The 16,526-nt window shown below is 41.0% G+C and overlaps 1 protein-coding gene across 1 annotated transcript; it reads right to left on the bottom strand.

The window, feature by feature from the left end:
- Positions 1-143: 143 nt before the first annotated feature.
- On the bottom strand, positions 144-13,216 carry lmcd1 (LIM and cysteine-rich domains 1). Its single transcript, XM_073469319.1, has 7 exons — positions 13,175-13,216; positions 5,690-5,775; positions 5,002-5,257; positions 3,995-4,144; positions 3,578-3,829; positions 3,172-3,390; positions 144-2,960 (listed from the first exon to the last, which is right to left on the bottom strand). The coding sequence occupies exons 1-7, from the start codon at positions 13,199-13,201 to the stop codon at positions 2,850-2,852; spliced, it is 1,101 nt and encodes a 366-aa protein (XP_073325420.1). The 5' UTR covers positions 13,202-13,216; the 3' UTR covers positions 144-2,849.
- Positions 13,217-16,526: the final 3,310 nt, after the last annotated feature.

The raw sequence follows: 16,526 nt of genomic DNA, 5'->3' as shown, positions 1-16,526 counted from the left end.
GTGACAAAGCACAGTTGGCAGCTTAACTGTTAAATTCTCAACATGAATTAGTGAAGATATATTCACAGATTAAACTTGTATCTGATCACTGAGTGAGACTGATCTCCGCCCAGCTCTCTCTAAATAATGACGACAACAGGCAGTTCAATCAGAGGTAACTTTTAATTCCAACCAATCAGCTTTCAAAAAACAATCAGCAGAATAATCTCTTGATTCCCTCAAATTTGTGATGATTTTGTGGGATTATCATTAATCCCTGCAGGTGAAGACATAATCACTTTAAAAACATTTTATATTAAACACCATCACTGCTGATTTACAGCATGAAAATATGTCTTACATATATCATTCACTGTTCACTGTGGAATTCAGTAATTAGTATGATTTTTTAGTGTTGTTTACTTTATCCCACAATGCAGTTGAAAAAGTGCCAAACACCTGATGGTTACCTTCAAAGCACGATTACTGCACGCTGTTTTTTATTCATAGTAGACCTTAATATTTAATCGGTAACTCCTCATCGTGAATGTTGAATAACTTTAAACACAGTATCAAACTTCCTATTTTAAAATATGAGTTGTTACAGTTTTATATACGGGCAGCTGCTCAGGAAGGTCCTGAATGTGTCAATCTGACAGTTTCTGGTCTTTTTTAAATTTCTGCACATTATGTATAAAAAAAAAAATGTCTAATTTCCTTCAGAGCAGATTTTTTTGAGAAAATCCTTGTTTATCATCTTAACCTGACAAAAGATTAACTTAATATCTCATCTCGACAGATTCATCTCATGACTAAGCCAGACTAGGCTAGCAGTTTCCCCCACTTCCAGTTTTTGTGTTAAACTAGGCTAAACACGTCATATTGGACACACAGACATGAAATTACTATCAATACTCAGCTTGTTATTGATATTGCTAAATTCTGCTGTCATCTTGTCCGTCAGATGACATCATATTGAACAGAATTGTTGTCTATGCTACAGATTTAAACTAAACTGCTAGCTATACTGTTTTCCTTGTTTCTAGTTTAAGAATTAGCGTCTCGCTAGCAGCAATCAATTCAAAAAGTAACTGAAGGATTAAAAAAAACACAAGCTCATATTAGCTGATGCAACGCAGACTGATTGTATTGATACATTTGATTTCATGGAACAAAAACTAAAGCAAATGAGCCTTTTATTTAGTTTCTTTTTAGGGATTTCAGCACAAGGCAAATATAATAATTTTGCAGCCGTGGATCTGCAGTCGGAAAAGTGTTAGCAAAATGCAAAAGATTTTCAAGATTAGCTAAAGCAGCGTTTAGCAGCAGCAGAGATTCATGTTCATGAAAGAGATTAAATGTGAAATAATAGTATTTTGCCTAAAATAACACATGAAATGACATATTTGGCTGATGATCATCAAATACATACTTTCTACTCGTAAAATAAGTACATCAGAAACACGACCCAACTTCAACGGGTATTAAAATACAGAGAATCTACTGTACAATCTAGTTATCTATAAAGAAACAAGCCGACTATGAATCACTAATTAGTTATATGCCTTCTCCAGCCCTCTGCTCGTCCAGTTCTCTGAGGTTTAAATCAAACAGTTTCTAGATTATTTCATCTGAAAAAAATGTTAACAAGTGAAATCTGCACAGATTCAAACCTGACATGTTAAGAATTAATTCCAATTTAACACACGTCTAGCTAAGTTTTCCATTTGAAAATGTGTTAAAATACTCTCACAGCACTGGCTCGTTATTTCACCTGTTTTAAGGAACAAAAAAAGACAGTTTTTGTGTGTATTGCTTCAATATAATCAGGTTTTCTTGACCCTTTATGGACCTGCTACTATATTTTCATAACCCCAAAAGTTTAACTTAATACAGTATTTCATTGTGACTCTACATGGGAGGATCCCAAAAGCTGAGAAACTCTTTGTCCAGGACAAAATAAATCCTGTGACGTGAGTGAAATAAATAAAATCTATTATTGAGCTTGACAGTCCCTTCATGGTAGATGTTTAAAATGTTCCCAATGATGAAGATGGTGCAAAAAGCTCCCAAGCTAGTATCACGAGTGGAGGCTGTTTTATCAAACAAGGTCAAGAATGTGGTTTCAAGCTTGACTCTTGACCCGACATGGGACAGAAAATAACAAATAACTGTGAAAAATGACTTGAACATCATCACTTCTGTAATAACTGCTGATGCAGACTGGTTGAAACTCTGAAACCTGGTTCAAGGTTCAAGGAGGACCTTGAGTTAAGAGTTTTTGTGTTTACAGAAACATTTATTTCTCTCTTCTTCTTTTTTTTTTTTTTTTATCATTGACTCATTTGTTTCCTAATCGGTCGGGTCTGGCTCTTCGTCCTGTAAATTGCAGTTTGTGTCTGAACCACTGCAGGATGAAACCAGCACATCTGGCTCCAGTCACTGTCAGTACTTTAAGTGCTACTAAATCAAACAAATGATTCTTTAAGTACTTTAAACACTTTTGTGTCAACTAAACATTTCATCAAGTACTTGAAACACCAGTAGGCTCAACTCAACAAGTCCTTGAGTACTTCGATGCCAGCTAGATGGCTTAAGTATTTTAAACATCAATATATCAACTGGACGTTCTCTCTTTGTTAGATTCAGTATTGTGAATATTAAACGTCAACCAAACACATAATTTAAAGGTTTTAAGCTCTACTTGTTTGCTATTATTTATCTGGTACTTAGTTCTTTTGTTTTTATATAAAACAAGCTAACCAACCACTCACTGTCAATATGTACTGTAATAATATTTTTGTCTTCACTATCTCTGCTGCGCTTAAACGTCTTAAAACCACATTGTGTTGAGTTGTACATTGTGTGTCTCAGTGCTGACAGGGTGTATCCAGGCTCTGGCCACACTTCCAGCAGCAGTAATGATGTTGATGCCACGTCCGTCCATCTTTTGTCGAGTGAAATGACTGGCAGAAGATCAGCTGAGGAAAAAAACAGAGAGGAGATAATTAAATCAGCCACTACAGATAAACATTATTCAGTGTTTGTGGTTACTTCTCCAAACTAAATATAGTCAGATGAACACAAAAATCCTTACGACTCAACAATGTCTGTTCACAATTTTATCCCCTTAGAGTCGATCTGGTTCTCATATTAATCGTGTCTCCAGGAAGTGATGTCATCTCATCTCACCTCATCACAGCCTGAGCATCGCGGCCAGACCGACTGACAGTAGTGTCTTCCGCAGAACAGCTTCTGATTGGACCAGAAGTAGACCAGGTCCACCAATCCCTGGCCACACTCTGAACATTTGAAGCAGGGGGAGTGCCACAGGGCGCTATGGTAACCTGCACGCTCAGCATGAACAGCTGGAGTGTCCTTGGCAACCTCACCTTGGCAACCGGTACACCGCTGGAGGACAGAGGATGAAAGTGAAAGAAGGTCGTGTACCAAACTACTGAAACAATACAGTGAGGCATTTTAGGGGAAGTTTGAGTATTACATAATCTGCATGAAGGGCATTTCTGACACAAAGAGGAAAAGGTGGGTGGGACTGGTACTTTATTCAGGGAGACATTAAGGAGTCTGAAATTCTTACATATTCGGTCTTCGTGCTGTCATTTGTTCCGTTAGTGGAACCAGCAGCGGCAGCAGTGCTGAGGTTGGTTGAGCCGTGGTCCTGGTGGTCCAGAGCCTCCTTCTTGTTGCTGTTGCTGCGGTCCTTGGCCTCCTTTGCTGTCCTCTGAATGGCTGCTTCCCTCAGAGCTCCGCCCTCGCCAGGTAAGGCCACCTCCCCGACTCCCAGCACCTCCTGTTTGTATTGCTTCACGAACAGCAGCATAGAGGAGATCTGCAAGAAGACGTAGGAGAAATAAAAGATTAATGTCAACTTGCAACAAATAAATATTGTTTCATTAGACTTTTCTATCACATAAACACAACTTAAGTAATAAATCAGCCCATAGTGAGCTATATCAAGTGCTAATGTTAGCATGTTTCCCGTGTTGTTGCCTACCTCCTCCTCACTGGCGAGGCTCTGACACTTCATGGGGTCCTGATCGTAGACGGGGAGCTGACTGAAGAGCTGCCTGCGACGCTCTAATGCTCCGACTGTCCCCGACACCGGACGTTGACTCTCTGGCATGAGCTCCATGTACTGCATAGCCTGAGGAGGATCAGGGGCATATTACTTTTAAATACTTTTGTAAGTAATTTATGACTATTACAGCAGTTTAAAGTACATAATTCGGAAAACGCTGGTCTTACATTGGGGATGGGCTTCAGAAATATACATCAGACATGTGCTTGCCTGCCTGTAGCTAAGATGGCTTGATAACAGAAGAGTCTGTTTCAGTTGTCGTCACTCTGTCCAGGTGTTGTTAGTGACACATCTGTGTGTTGTCAGATGACTTCACCAGAGTAAGACGGTGACAAACAGTCTGCAGCTGCACCAGCACACTCATACATGTTGCAGCAATCATTTCACAGCACAATAAATAACTGTCGGATGAAACAAACAACATGCTGAAGATCTGGAGAGCAGTCCCAGTGTTGGATCTGTCTCTACAAGTTCAACCACAGTAATGTCCCCCGTGACTCTGCTGCCGCACTGCAGGGCTCAGTAATCACTGTCATCCTGATAATTGTTGGTTGTGAAACCTGAAACATACTTGAGTTTCACTTAATGGAAACCAGACGCTGCTCGAAATGCAGAGAGGGCTGCAGAAACTAAACTGTAATAACTGACGAGTAAAGTGTCAAATCCCAGTGGTCAACCTTCAGGATGGGAGTTCGTTTTTCATGTCGACAAGAGGAAGGAGGAGAATGCAGCCCGACACCGGCACCCAATGGCTGGTTCAAACCATAAACCTACATCCCATGAGTCAGACTAACCCAACATTGTGTCATCAGATCTCAGCAGCATAGCTGGTCAGTAAAATGTGACTTTTTATGCTGACACAGACCAACAGACTGCAGCTTCATACGAACAACCAACCTCCTGTACTTCACACTGATCCTCACCAGTGTCTGGTTGAGGCCGGGCGGCGCCCAATCATACGTGGTGGTGTTGAAGGTCGGGTCTTTACGCGACACCACCGGATTGGTCACGATCATGCGGTTCCTCTTGTACATGCGAAGGCCGCCGCCTCCTTTAACCTTCGCCGTCAAATGGCCGCAGGGTGAGTCTGCGAGCAGGCGTCCCATTCGCTGGTCATCTTCAACGTCGCCTCCAGGAGCGTGGTCGGCCGTGCTGCAGCCGCAGGTGATACAGGCTTTCCTGCACAGCAGATAGGTCAAGAAGAACAGGAGGAGAGAAAGAAGGCACTGAGTAATGAGACATCAAAGTAATGAATGTCACATGACCAGCTTGCTTTAACTTAATTGGGTTGGTAAAATTTGGAGCTTTGGAAAGTGTGTGAGCAGTAAAAGCCGTCTGTTAATGTTTATTATAACATTAAAATAGAAATAGTTTCATTGCACTGCTCATCTTCTCATCTTCAGCCAGTGCCTTCAGTCAATTGGCCAAAATATGCAAAACCACTAACATGTTCCTTTAAGAGCCGAGAAGGAGAGAGGGAGAAGTGGAGAAACCACGAGGACTGTATTCAGCACTTTCCGTTCTTTTTCTTCTCATTCCTGTCACTGTTTTTTTTTCCTTTCATTTATCAGGAAATAGAAACGGTACCAAAAAAAAAGCGATAGGTTGTACCTCCAAGAATGTGGCTGGAATCCAGAGCAGCTCCCGTCACAAACGAGACACACTGCTGCACCTCCCGCACTCTGCTTTACTGACATCTGTGTGTGAAAAAAAAGGAAGAAAGCACAAATGATTTCATACATTCATTTCGTTTATATAACTCCCATCCTGTGAGGTGCGGTCCGATTAAGTCTCAGGATTATAAGCAACCAAACAGTGAGTGTGTCGGAGATCAGAGGTCACAACAGCCTGACAAGATCTAAAGATGATAAAAACAAAAAAATACTATAGTGAGTAAAAAATATAAACACTATATATCAGGTGTTTATCCAAAGCCTGATTTGTCTTATTCCTCTGTGTCATAAAGCTCCATTGTTGTCCAAAAACAACTTTAAATTTAAACTATTATGTAAAAACTGTTCCTTGTACTCACTTAAGCCCAAAATGTGTATTAATCTGTTACTGAAAATTGTCCCCCATAACTGCTCTATTTCCTCCTTTTTAGGTAACATTTAAAAACTACAATGACCAGATGTTTTAGAAAATGAAACTTTATATTTGTGACTAATTTTTAAATATGTGTTTAGTTTGAAGAAGTGGTCTTGGGGCTGAGTGTCACAGACAAATAAAGGAAGTCAGAAACGTTTCTAGGCATGTTGGACCACTCTCTGGTTTCTTCAGTAACAGACAGACCTGAGCCTGTTCAGTTCCTCTGTACCTGATGAGGAACCAGTGCTGGCCTGAAATATAAAACCTTTCCTCATGCAATGAAGACAGGAATTTACAGTGACAAGTTTTGACATCATAGCAAGTAAATTCCTGATTAAATCATGAACCACAAACTGAGTGTGAAGTTCATTCTTGACTTTTAAATAATCTTGACTTCTAAGCTAAGTTTAACCAAGAAACCTGCTGATGAGATGTGGGTGAAAGTTTAAGTTTAACCTCAAAGAACTGAGCCAAAACCGAACTGAACAGGTGTGACAGCAGTTTGTTGGAGGAAAACAGAAATTTGCAATGATCTGATCTGAAAAAAACAACCAATTATTACATTTGTACGACACCGAGCCTGAAGTGATGATGATCATTCAGACATGTGAAGAAGTGTTGGACGAGATAGAAGAGTTGTTGTTTTGAACTCTTCTCTGTGGGAGGACAAGAAGGGAGTGAACGCACATACTCGCACCACACGTGCAGGGTGGATGATCTCATTGGCCCACCCAGTGACATCATCATTACAGTACTGACAAACACTCTTATCTGTCGTCCAAACACTCAATTCCTCATATCCTCCCCCTCGGCTCTACAAACTTTTAGTCTTTTCTCCTCTTTTATCTGTTTCAGCTGTCTCACTCTGTTTTCTTTTCCGCTCCTCTCCTCCTCGTCCTTACTTTGCCTCAACCTTCCCCCTTTCAACACAACATGCCAACAATCCTCTTCCATACTTATACTTGGCTTGCATAATAATGCTCGCCTTAGGTGGCTTTTGACTTAATGAGAGGTGGAAACACCTTCTCCAAGTAAGTTCTGACTTAGCGTATGTTAAACTCACATTACTGAACTGCTGTTTCTGTTGCTGCTGCTGCTAAGAAGAAGAAGAAGAAGAAGAAATATTGTTTCCAAAGTCAATAAAGTTAAAGTTTAATTTGGCAATCTGTCTGCTTCTAATCGACCTGAGATTTGTGTATGTGTGTATGTGTGTGTGTGTGTGTGTGTGTGACTGTTTTTAAACCTTCTGGCAGGAAACATGACGACTGTTCTGCTAAAACAACCCGCTGGTATTTGTTTCACAGAGAGACGGACCGTCCACCTGTCCATCTGTCACCAGGTATTAAACCAGCACATCTCGACTGAAATTCATACACGTAATATACTATATATATATATAGAGAGAGAGACACAAGCTCTGCCAAAATGATGATTTAGCTGCAGGGATGTGCTTCTCTTCGGCCATAAGAGCATTAGTGAAGTCCAACTCTGATGATGGGTGATCAGGTCCGGCTCACAGTCCCCATTCCAGCTCATCCCAAAGGTGTTGGATGGGGTCAGAGCTCTGGGCAGAACAGTCAAGATCATCCACACCAAACTGGGACATCTATTTCTTTATGGACCTGGCGTTGTGTATGGACGCTTTGTCATTTTGAAACAGGAGAGGAACGTCCCCAAACAACCTTGAACTGGCTGAACTCTGTTGTCTAACATATCACATAAAAGGGGCTCTGTGTAACAATTCGTAGCAATTAACATGTTATTAATCACTTTTTTATTGTCCATATGTGAGCGGATTTTAACGTGACATGAAAAAATGAGACCTTCCCGTCTCTCTCAGTTCTCTATACAAGCCTGTGTACTAATTGTTTAGTTGTTTGATGCTGCTGGACTTTGTGAAGGACTTGGGATGGGATGAGATGTGACTTTATGCACGTTCTCGAGTGCCTCGTCTCAGTGCCTCTCTCTGCTCTGCTAACAGAGAGCAACAGTAGCTAATGTTAGTTTAGAAATTTCCTTTAAGATAAACTAACAACCTGCAAGTTCCACAGAGTTGCTTTAAAGGAAAAGTTTGACATATTGCTCTTTCACTTTTTTCTGGCTGGGGGTTAGATGAGACAATTGATACCACTGTCATGTCTGTACAGTAAATGTAAAGCTAAAGCCACTGGTACCTTCCTGAAGTCTCCGCTTGTTGCATGGCGACTGGTTGCCACGAAATAATCTGACACATAATCCCCAATAAAACTAAAAAGAAATCCTCTTGTACAGATTAAACAAATAGGATGTAAAGGGACAATAAGTGAGCTTTAGTTACTGGAAGATAGAAACAGCAGGCTAGCTGTTTCCCCTTGTTTCCAGCCTTTGTGCTAAGCTAAGTTAGCAAGCTTTACATTTATTGAACAGACAAGAGAGATTTTAAGGACCCAAACAAGGAAAACAGACCCAGACCAGTGGCTGGATGCAGTTTCCACATACACCTGGCCATATAGGGTGTTGTTTTTAACCACACATTTTTCTATACACAATCATACAGGGAAACGTCAGCTTGTGTTGACTGTTGCATTGTTGCTCACATCATTTTTATGTTGCTAACAGGCTCAATTCTCAGAGGGAGAGCCAGTGTGACACATCAGATGTTAACAGGGGGAGTCATTAGCTGTGATAGAGGACAGATGAGTGTATTTAGAGGTGTGAAGAGAGAGACGGAGTGTGTGTGTGTGACAGTGAAGAGGCTGTTGATTGGTCCGTGTTGAAAAGGTCACAGCGCTGACGGCCAGAAACAGAAACAGCTGACGAAGAACAAGACTTCATTACATCCCTGTGGAATACACTGACTGACAGTCCGTGTGTTTTCATTGTTATGTTACTGAGTTGACACCAGCTAACAGCCACCAGAACTGCTTCAATACGTGATGACATCAGAGACGCACCTTTCTGAAGTCAGCTTTAAAGGAACATTCCACTTAATTTAACTACCTGCTGCTGGTAATGAGCGTCACATCTTTGCTCATTGTAGTATTTAAGTGTAATTTTCTTCTTGTTTGTCACCAGTTTGTCTAACAGTGTGTCACTGTGACTCTGCTGGGAAAAGCTTGTGAGTCACAGAAAGAGCAGACGTGACTCCAAACGTGAAATAAACCCTATTACTCAACCTGCAACCAGTCATGACACGGCTGATAAGACGCAGGTCGTGATGTGTTTGTGTTGTGACAATCGAATGTGAATCTGTGTGAAAACTCCAACAAGTTACGCTGACAAACTTTTGCAGCATTTCCTCGGGGTTGCACATACAGCGAAATTGGTTTTCGAAATTTCCTCTATCATAATTTTTTCAGGCAGTTAATGCTTTTACTGGAACAATGGTAGAGGGATGACTGGAAAGACCTTAACCACAGGGTCACCAAGGAGTCCCAGTTCCTTTTAACAAACATGAACACATATGCCTCAACACAAGAATGAAGTGAACTGAAAATGTGTGGTTAGAAAACCAAGATCATGACAATTCAAAGTCTTTGTCGATCAAGACAAAACAGGGCAGTTTGTCAGTTGTGATTGGTGACAAAGTCTGTAATGAAAAGTGGCATCATGTAATAAAATATCTCTTGTTCAGAAGTTAATTTAGCTTCATACCCTGCAACAAAACCGTTAATAAGAAGCCTCCAGTAACGTTATGCCAATAATGTTATCTGGCACTGGCTGATTTATTGAGTTAATTCTTCTACAATCCACTTGCATCAGACAATAAGCGGCATCAAAACAAAACAGCAGCTACGAAAACATGCAGGCAAGCACGCCAACGTTAAAAAAAGGTAAGCTGACGTAACACGATAAAGTGTGGCTGATGTGGATGTTTATTCAGTCGGTTTTATTTCGTGTTGCTATTGAAAGAAATGAGAAAGTTCCAGGAAGAGTGTTTACAGCCAATCATCTAAATCGTCTTAATGTTGTCTAGAAAACTATCACTTCACTCTCTTCAACCTTCTTTTGGCATCCGTAATAATCGTTTCAGCCTTCATATTTTGGCTGTTTTATGTCGGATCCTCAGCCTGATGCAAGTAAAATATTTCCTTGCCTTCTCTTCAGTAAAGAAACAGACCTTCAAGTGGTCTGATGGAGTTATCTTAACCACAAATACTGAGCAGTTCAGTATAATTAGCCGGTCTGAATAAGAGCGTCTACCAAATGAGTCAAACTAGAAATGCATTTTTTCAGAAAGAGGGAAAACGCGGCAGCTCTATATTTAGGAGTCAGATAAGGCGAGTATGTCGTAGTTGGCTCGGCCTGGCTGAGTAATTCTAAACATGTCGAGCATGTGAAGGGGAAACTGCAGGAAACGATGTCAGATAAGGAGCTGGAGGTCAAGGAGGCAGCGAGTCGACCTGCTGCAGTTAACGTGATGAGTTCAGAACTTTGTCACATGGCATCTTAAATATTTCCTGTTGTTCTCTGTTTACAACTAAATCAGACAATGTGCCACAAATGATCTGGCATTTACAGAAGAGCAAATTATGACTGGATGAAAGACTATAGTGACTTTTAATTTATTTTTTTTGTATTTAAATAGATCTTTTCACTGAAGAGCTTCAATGGATAAACCTTTTCTTCTTCTTGTGTGATAATAAATGTAATATTTTTTACAGATAATTTCACGACATCACCTCGGGCTTCAGGAAATATTTTTCACTTACGGGCGTAAGTTGCGGCGTTATTTAATTTTATCTAAGATGAGAGTTTTTGTTTTGTTGTTTTGTTTTGTTTGTATTTTGGTTACAGAGATACACCCCCACACACATTGTGTGTGTGTTTGTGTGTGTGATGGGGGTTATTTCCGTCCTGGTGATGGCAGTTTTTCCAGCTCTGGGGGGGGATCAAACCCCCGACAGGTGACACTAATCCGTCAGGTTATCCGCCTCAGACTGATGTGACCTCTGGATGGACAATTACAGGAGGGATCTGTGGGAGACAAACTGTACGCAGTCGCCAAAACAGGCCCAGCGGGGGGGGGATCAGGTCCTCGTGGTGATGGATTACCTTCACTGACTGAATTAGAAACCTCCAGCAGTTTGACTGGACCGCCAGTCATCCTTCACTTTCTGTGGAGATTTTGTGCCTGGTGGCTGACAAAATTACAGAGCGAAAGGGAGGTTTACAAGGAACCGATCTAATGATGGTGTCATTTTTCTTTAACCATTACACTGTGCACTTTATATAATGATACAGTAAGGCAAAAAAGTCTCCAACCTGCCATCACTCACTGTAACTGTTGCACTTTTTATTCTAGCAACACATTTCCTTTTTAGCAGAATGTCCGCATCAACCATAGTCTCATCTATTTTTAACGGATTCATTTGGCTCTTGAGTAGATCATTTAGCTTCTTTACCATTTTGATTGATCGTACCTTCACCACGTGTGAACAGCAAGACTTTTCCAAAATATTTAAAAAAAAACTGTTCAGCTATGGAAAACAATTTGGCAGCTGAGACGCATTTTCTTCCGCAGAGTTCCTCAGATCAAAAGGACTATTATGAATACAGTCGATCAGTTTCTGCCAAAGAATTCAGCGGTCGTTTGGAGTTTTGTCAAAATAACATTCTTTGCTTTATCTATAAATTTGCTCCGAGTTGAGAGCAACCTTGGACTCATGTTGTTTCAATGAAACCTGAGGAAGAGATAACAAAAGGCATCCGACACATAACTCATGTCTTCCACATCACTTCCAGGACATGCATGCATAATTTCCTGAGAATCCTCTCTGTAACAGGTTACGCAATTCAATCCCACACAGCAAAGTTGGACTCCACAATGAAACTACTATGCAGAGAGGCAATTACAGAATGTAACTCCTTTCTTACATAATCATATTTGTGGTTTAGATTGTTTTAAAGTGTGCAGTTAATTGTTTGTGTATTTGAGTTTACAAATAGTCTGAAATTGTCCCTTGAGGAACCAAATCAAGTATTATGAATTGAATTGAAATACACTGAGTGGCTACTACTGGAAAAAACTGCAATAATGTGGTGTGATTTTAGGAAACTCTTAAGGATTATAACTTTCAGTTGTTGAGCTCATTAGTCTCAATTTTATCAGTGTATTTCTGTGTGCATTTTGAAGTATCGCATTAGAAAAAGCCAATGGAAGCAGCAAAATTCAGAGAAACTTTCTCAATTTCGCAAAAAAAGATTTACACTCACATGAGTTGGCTTTTCAAAAGAGTTGATGTTTTTTTAATGGGAGATGGAAACAACTTCTCCGAATATGTTCTGACGTTGCTAACATTTAAATCTCATGACCGAACAGGTGTTCTGAGAAAGGATTGAGACACTGTCCTCCTACAAAGCTAACTAGCCACCTAGAAAAGTGTATGTAACAAGAAAAGCTGGAAATTGAGGCGTCACTCAGCCTTTCTGCCAATTTTAGCCAAATGGCATTTTCCCTATAAAACTCCATTATAAAACAAGTATATTAGACGTCTGTACAACCAATAACATGGCACCTCCAACGACAAACAAGGCCAGTTATTGCTCATGTAGCCTATATGATCCATGAACTCATGTAGAGAAATCCTGAATGAAAATATTACAAAATGGATACAAAACATTAGGTTTACTGTTTCTAACGAGCGCTACTACAGCTTCTGTGTTGCCTATTTCTCTTATAGAAATGTACTTAATGAATAACGAGGTGAAACAAAATTGCTGTTTACTATTAGGCTGACTTCATGAAAACAGCAGAACAGAGGAGAAATGTGGGAAGTTTCTGGGTGTTTTGTCAGATCATCTTTCAAACTTTAAGCTCTCTGATATTTTGTCTCTAAGCTGTATGGAAAATGACAATAAAGTTCACTTGAACTCAGACTCCAAGAGTTTCTCCAGATCCATCAACAGAAGAGGCTTCATCTCATCAAACTGTTTGACCCTCTGACCTTTGACCTCCTCATTACTGTTGATAATCTGTATCTATTAAAAACAACTCCAGATGTACAGATGTGAATGTTTCTGTCCTACCTTCTCCATGGCTGAGCTCACGTCCATGTTGTCCAGCGTCTGTCGGTGGTTTGACTCCTCAGCTCTCTCTGCCTCCGCTCTTCCAGAACAATGGGACTTTAAATTCCTCTCCTGTCGACCACACTTCCTCTCTCCCCGCCCACCGTCGCTCCTGCCGCCGCTCTGCTCCGCCGGCTCTCCACAGCCCACTGCAATTTAACCGTCTAGACTTTCATCTCATTCCTGCTGAGTGACAAACATCAGCTTCTCTACTTTTGACTCTCACTGCGGCGTCTTTTCTCTTTTCCACTTGGTTCAACACCTCCCTTTTCTTTCCCTTAATAAACTCAACAACTCAACAACAAAACTCACCTTTCTCCTCCTCAGCTCTGGACTCCTGCTTCTTCTACTCTGTTTTATTTTTTCCCTCCACTCTTCCCTCCTGATTCGTCCTGTTGCCAGCTCTCCTTCTCCACCCTCTGCAACATGAACTCAGCAGGTTTCTTCAACTCCTCATTTCGCCCCTGAGAAACTGATAAGTTTCCCAACACTTTCCCTCTTCCAGTGAAATTCCAGCTCACTCATTCACCTCTGTTTTGACTCAGCAGAGCAGTGATTCACCCTGCTTTGCTAAATATTACAGGTACCTTCTATGTGACAGCTGTAGACCATGTAGCAGCAGGGAGATTTATGGTCTGGAAAACAGCAGCTGTAGTGTTGCTTTCGGCTGCAGGACAGCAGGCCGGGGCTGTGAATTTAGTCCTAGTCTGGAGGACTACCTGGAGCAGCGAGGCCTGACTGAACTGTTTGTGTTTTTAATCTGAGACAAAGACAGAGAGCCCTGAGGGATTCCCTGCTCACTCTCTGCCAGCCAATCGCAGTGAGCCTGAAGACCTCCACGGCCAATAGAAATGTCAGGGATTCCTCCTCCTCCTCCTCTAATTCTGCAGCTTTTTAGTGTGTGGCTTAAAAGAATGTCGGCCACAAAGCCAGGCAGGGCCCAACTGGGCTGAACAGAGCCAGACAGGACCCAATGGTGTTAAACACAGCCAGACAGTCAATAGAGGCTAAGCAAAGCGAGTGGGAACAGGGATTCAAAGACTCAAATGAAGGGCAACAGGGCAAAACAGAACAGGACCGGACCGTCAGAGCTTAAAATACCAGGCCAGGGCCAACCAGGGCTTAACAGAGCCAGATAGTCTGTAGAGGCAAAACAAAGCCAGACACGGCCAGAATCAGGCTAATAACTGCTAGACAAGGCACCTGGGTTGAACAGAACCAGTCCCGCTGTACAACCAGAGGGAGGGAGGGAGTCGTCGGCCACGATGAGTTTACCGTTTAATCAAATCACAAAAGAGACAATAATTAACTTGTGTGCTATTCCCCTCACAGTATGTTCAATGGTTGCGAGCACCATCTTCTTCGCCGTGGTGTCCTGGGGTGGACGCTAACAGACTGAATAAACTCATTAAAAAGGCAGGGTCTGTTGTTGGCTCTAAGCTTGTCACCCTGGAGGAGGCTCGCCTGCACCAGAAGACAGAGCTGAGGTCCAGAGGTGAACATAAAATTGTTACAAGCTCCCCTCAGGACTGATTCATTGGTTTTCCCCATAAATACTTTGGTATACCTGAAGCCAGTGTGTTTTTTGGTTGTTGAGTCCTCCTCCACCTCTGCTGCTGGGCTGTTCAACCTCTCCATACAATTCCCTGATGGAAAGAAAAGATGTTTGTGGCACTTGTTAAAGGATGTCGAAGTTCACTGCAGTGGCAATAGAGAAAAACTACCTTTGCTCATACGGTATGAATAAAAGTTGGTAATAGCCCAATTGTTTCTATCTTCTCTAGCCAATAAAAAACAGGGCTGTTTGTAGAGAGATGATGTGAATTCAGTGAACAAACTGAACCAAGTCTGTTTCACAAGGCTGGTTTGGAGCTCATGTGAAGAATACAGACAGTCTGTGCTTCCTATCCACACAGAAAGACAGTGCAGTGACTTAAAAACACAATAAAGCAGAACCTCTGTCTGAACTCCTCTGAGACAAACACACAGAAACGTTCTGTGCAGACTACAACAAAGCTGCATATTGTGTGTAAAAACTACTCTTGCTGCTCAAAATGACATTATACTTGTCTGCTTCGTGTTTTTGCACATTTGGTTCCCTCGTCTCGTCTCAAAGTCTGAGGTTTTTAAAAAAAAATTTCATGGTTACATGCCTGAAATAAGGTCCGTGGTTACCACAGGCTTAAGATATTTACCCATTTTGTTCTACGACATAAAATACATCATTAAATGTCCCACAATTTAATTTGAATCACTTAGGTGCCTTAAAAACACTGGTTGCTGACAAGTGGCTAAATGAGACTACAGATGTTGTCACTGACATTTGGAATAATTATTACACAGACAGCTTATTTTGTAGGATTACAGCTCTTCCTGTCCAGTGAAACCCAAACTCCACCTAGGCTAATTAAAGTATTTAAAAACCCTCTACGATTAGCTGGAGAGTGCATGATCAAAACACTGAAAACAGGCTGTATTTTTGACTTTTTACAGACATGTGTCTCTCCCAGTGACCAACAAACACATGATCTCATACAATATGATGCATTGCTGTAGATTAATCTAGTCAACAGTTTATAAAGGAGTTAATATTAGCTCAACATTAAACATCTACAGCAGTAAAATGATACATACACATACACCACAGCAATAATCATCCAAAAACATCAGATATAATGGTAAAACACTGACAAGGAGCATTTTACTGCAACATCCTTTTTCTTTTTATACTTTAAGCAGCCATTTTAAGTAGAGGTAATACCTGCACCATAGTTTTAATACAGCAGTTAACAAGAGCAAAATAGGAGTAACCTGAATTGTCCACGTTTTCAATTCATAGATAACGACAGGGAATATTTTTTTAATGATATATCGATCCTCTTTGTCGCCTTATATTCAGAGTGTTTCCAGATATTCAGGGGTAATGATGGCGTCGCTGAGCCTGTGGGCGGGGCTTATTTTACGACAGCACCTGAGTGACTGTTACCTAGCAACCGTAGCTCACTGATTATTGCCAACAGTAAGACATAATACATACATAATTATGACTATTAGGCAAAGGTAATTGCCTTAAGCGCCAAATGTCTCATAAACTGATGGTTTAGAAAGTTTTCTTTGACTTTTCTCTAATTAATTACGCTTTTGTTTTTTTTTAATCCGCGCTAGAACGACGTCATAATATCAGGACCCCCCCTTCAGTCTCCACCACATTGGACTATCCCATCTTACTGCGCATGTGCAGAAATGATCTAGAAAACAAACCGCGCGAAAATGAAGCAAACTTACGCCGACGGTGCAGGAAAACGGAGGAAGA

This window comes from Pagrus major, chromosome 6, assembly GCF_040436345.1.
Source record: "Pagrus major chromosome 6, Pma_NU_1.0".
NCBI lineage: Eukaryota > Metazoa > Chordata > Actinopteri > Spariformes > Sparidae > Pagrus > Pagrus major.
This window is presented reverse-complemented; position numbering and strand designations above follow the sequence as displayed.

Excerpts from the sequence above, each read along its gene's own strand:
- lmcd1 (XM_073469319.1), bottom strand. The coding sequence starts at position 13,201 with ATGGACGTGAGCTCAGCCATGGAGAAG. Across the intron at positions 4,145-5,001 it reads CCGGCCTCAACCAGACACTG|GCTATGCAGTACATGGAGCT; the intron begins GTGAGGATCAGT and ends GATCCTCCTCAG. Across the intron at positions 2,961-3,171 it reads GATGCTCAGGCTGTGATGAG|CTGATCTTCTGCCAGTCATT; the intron begins GTGAGATGAGAT and ends TTTTTTCCTCAG.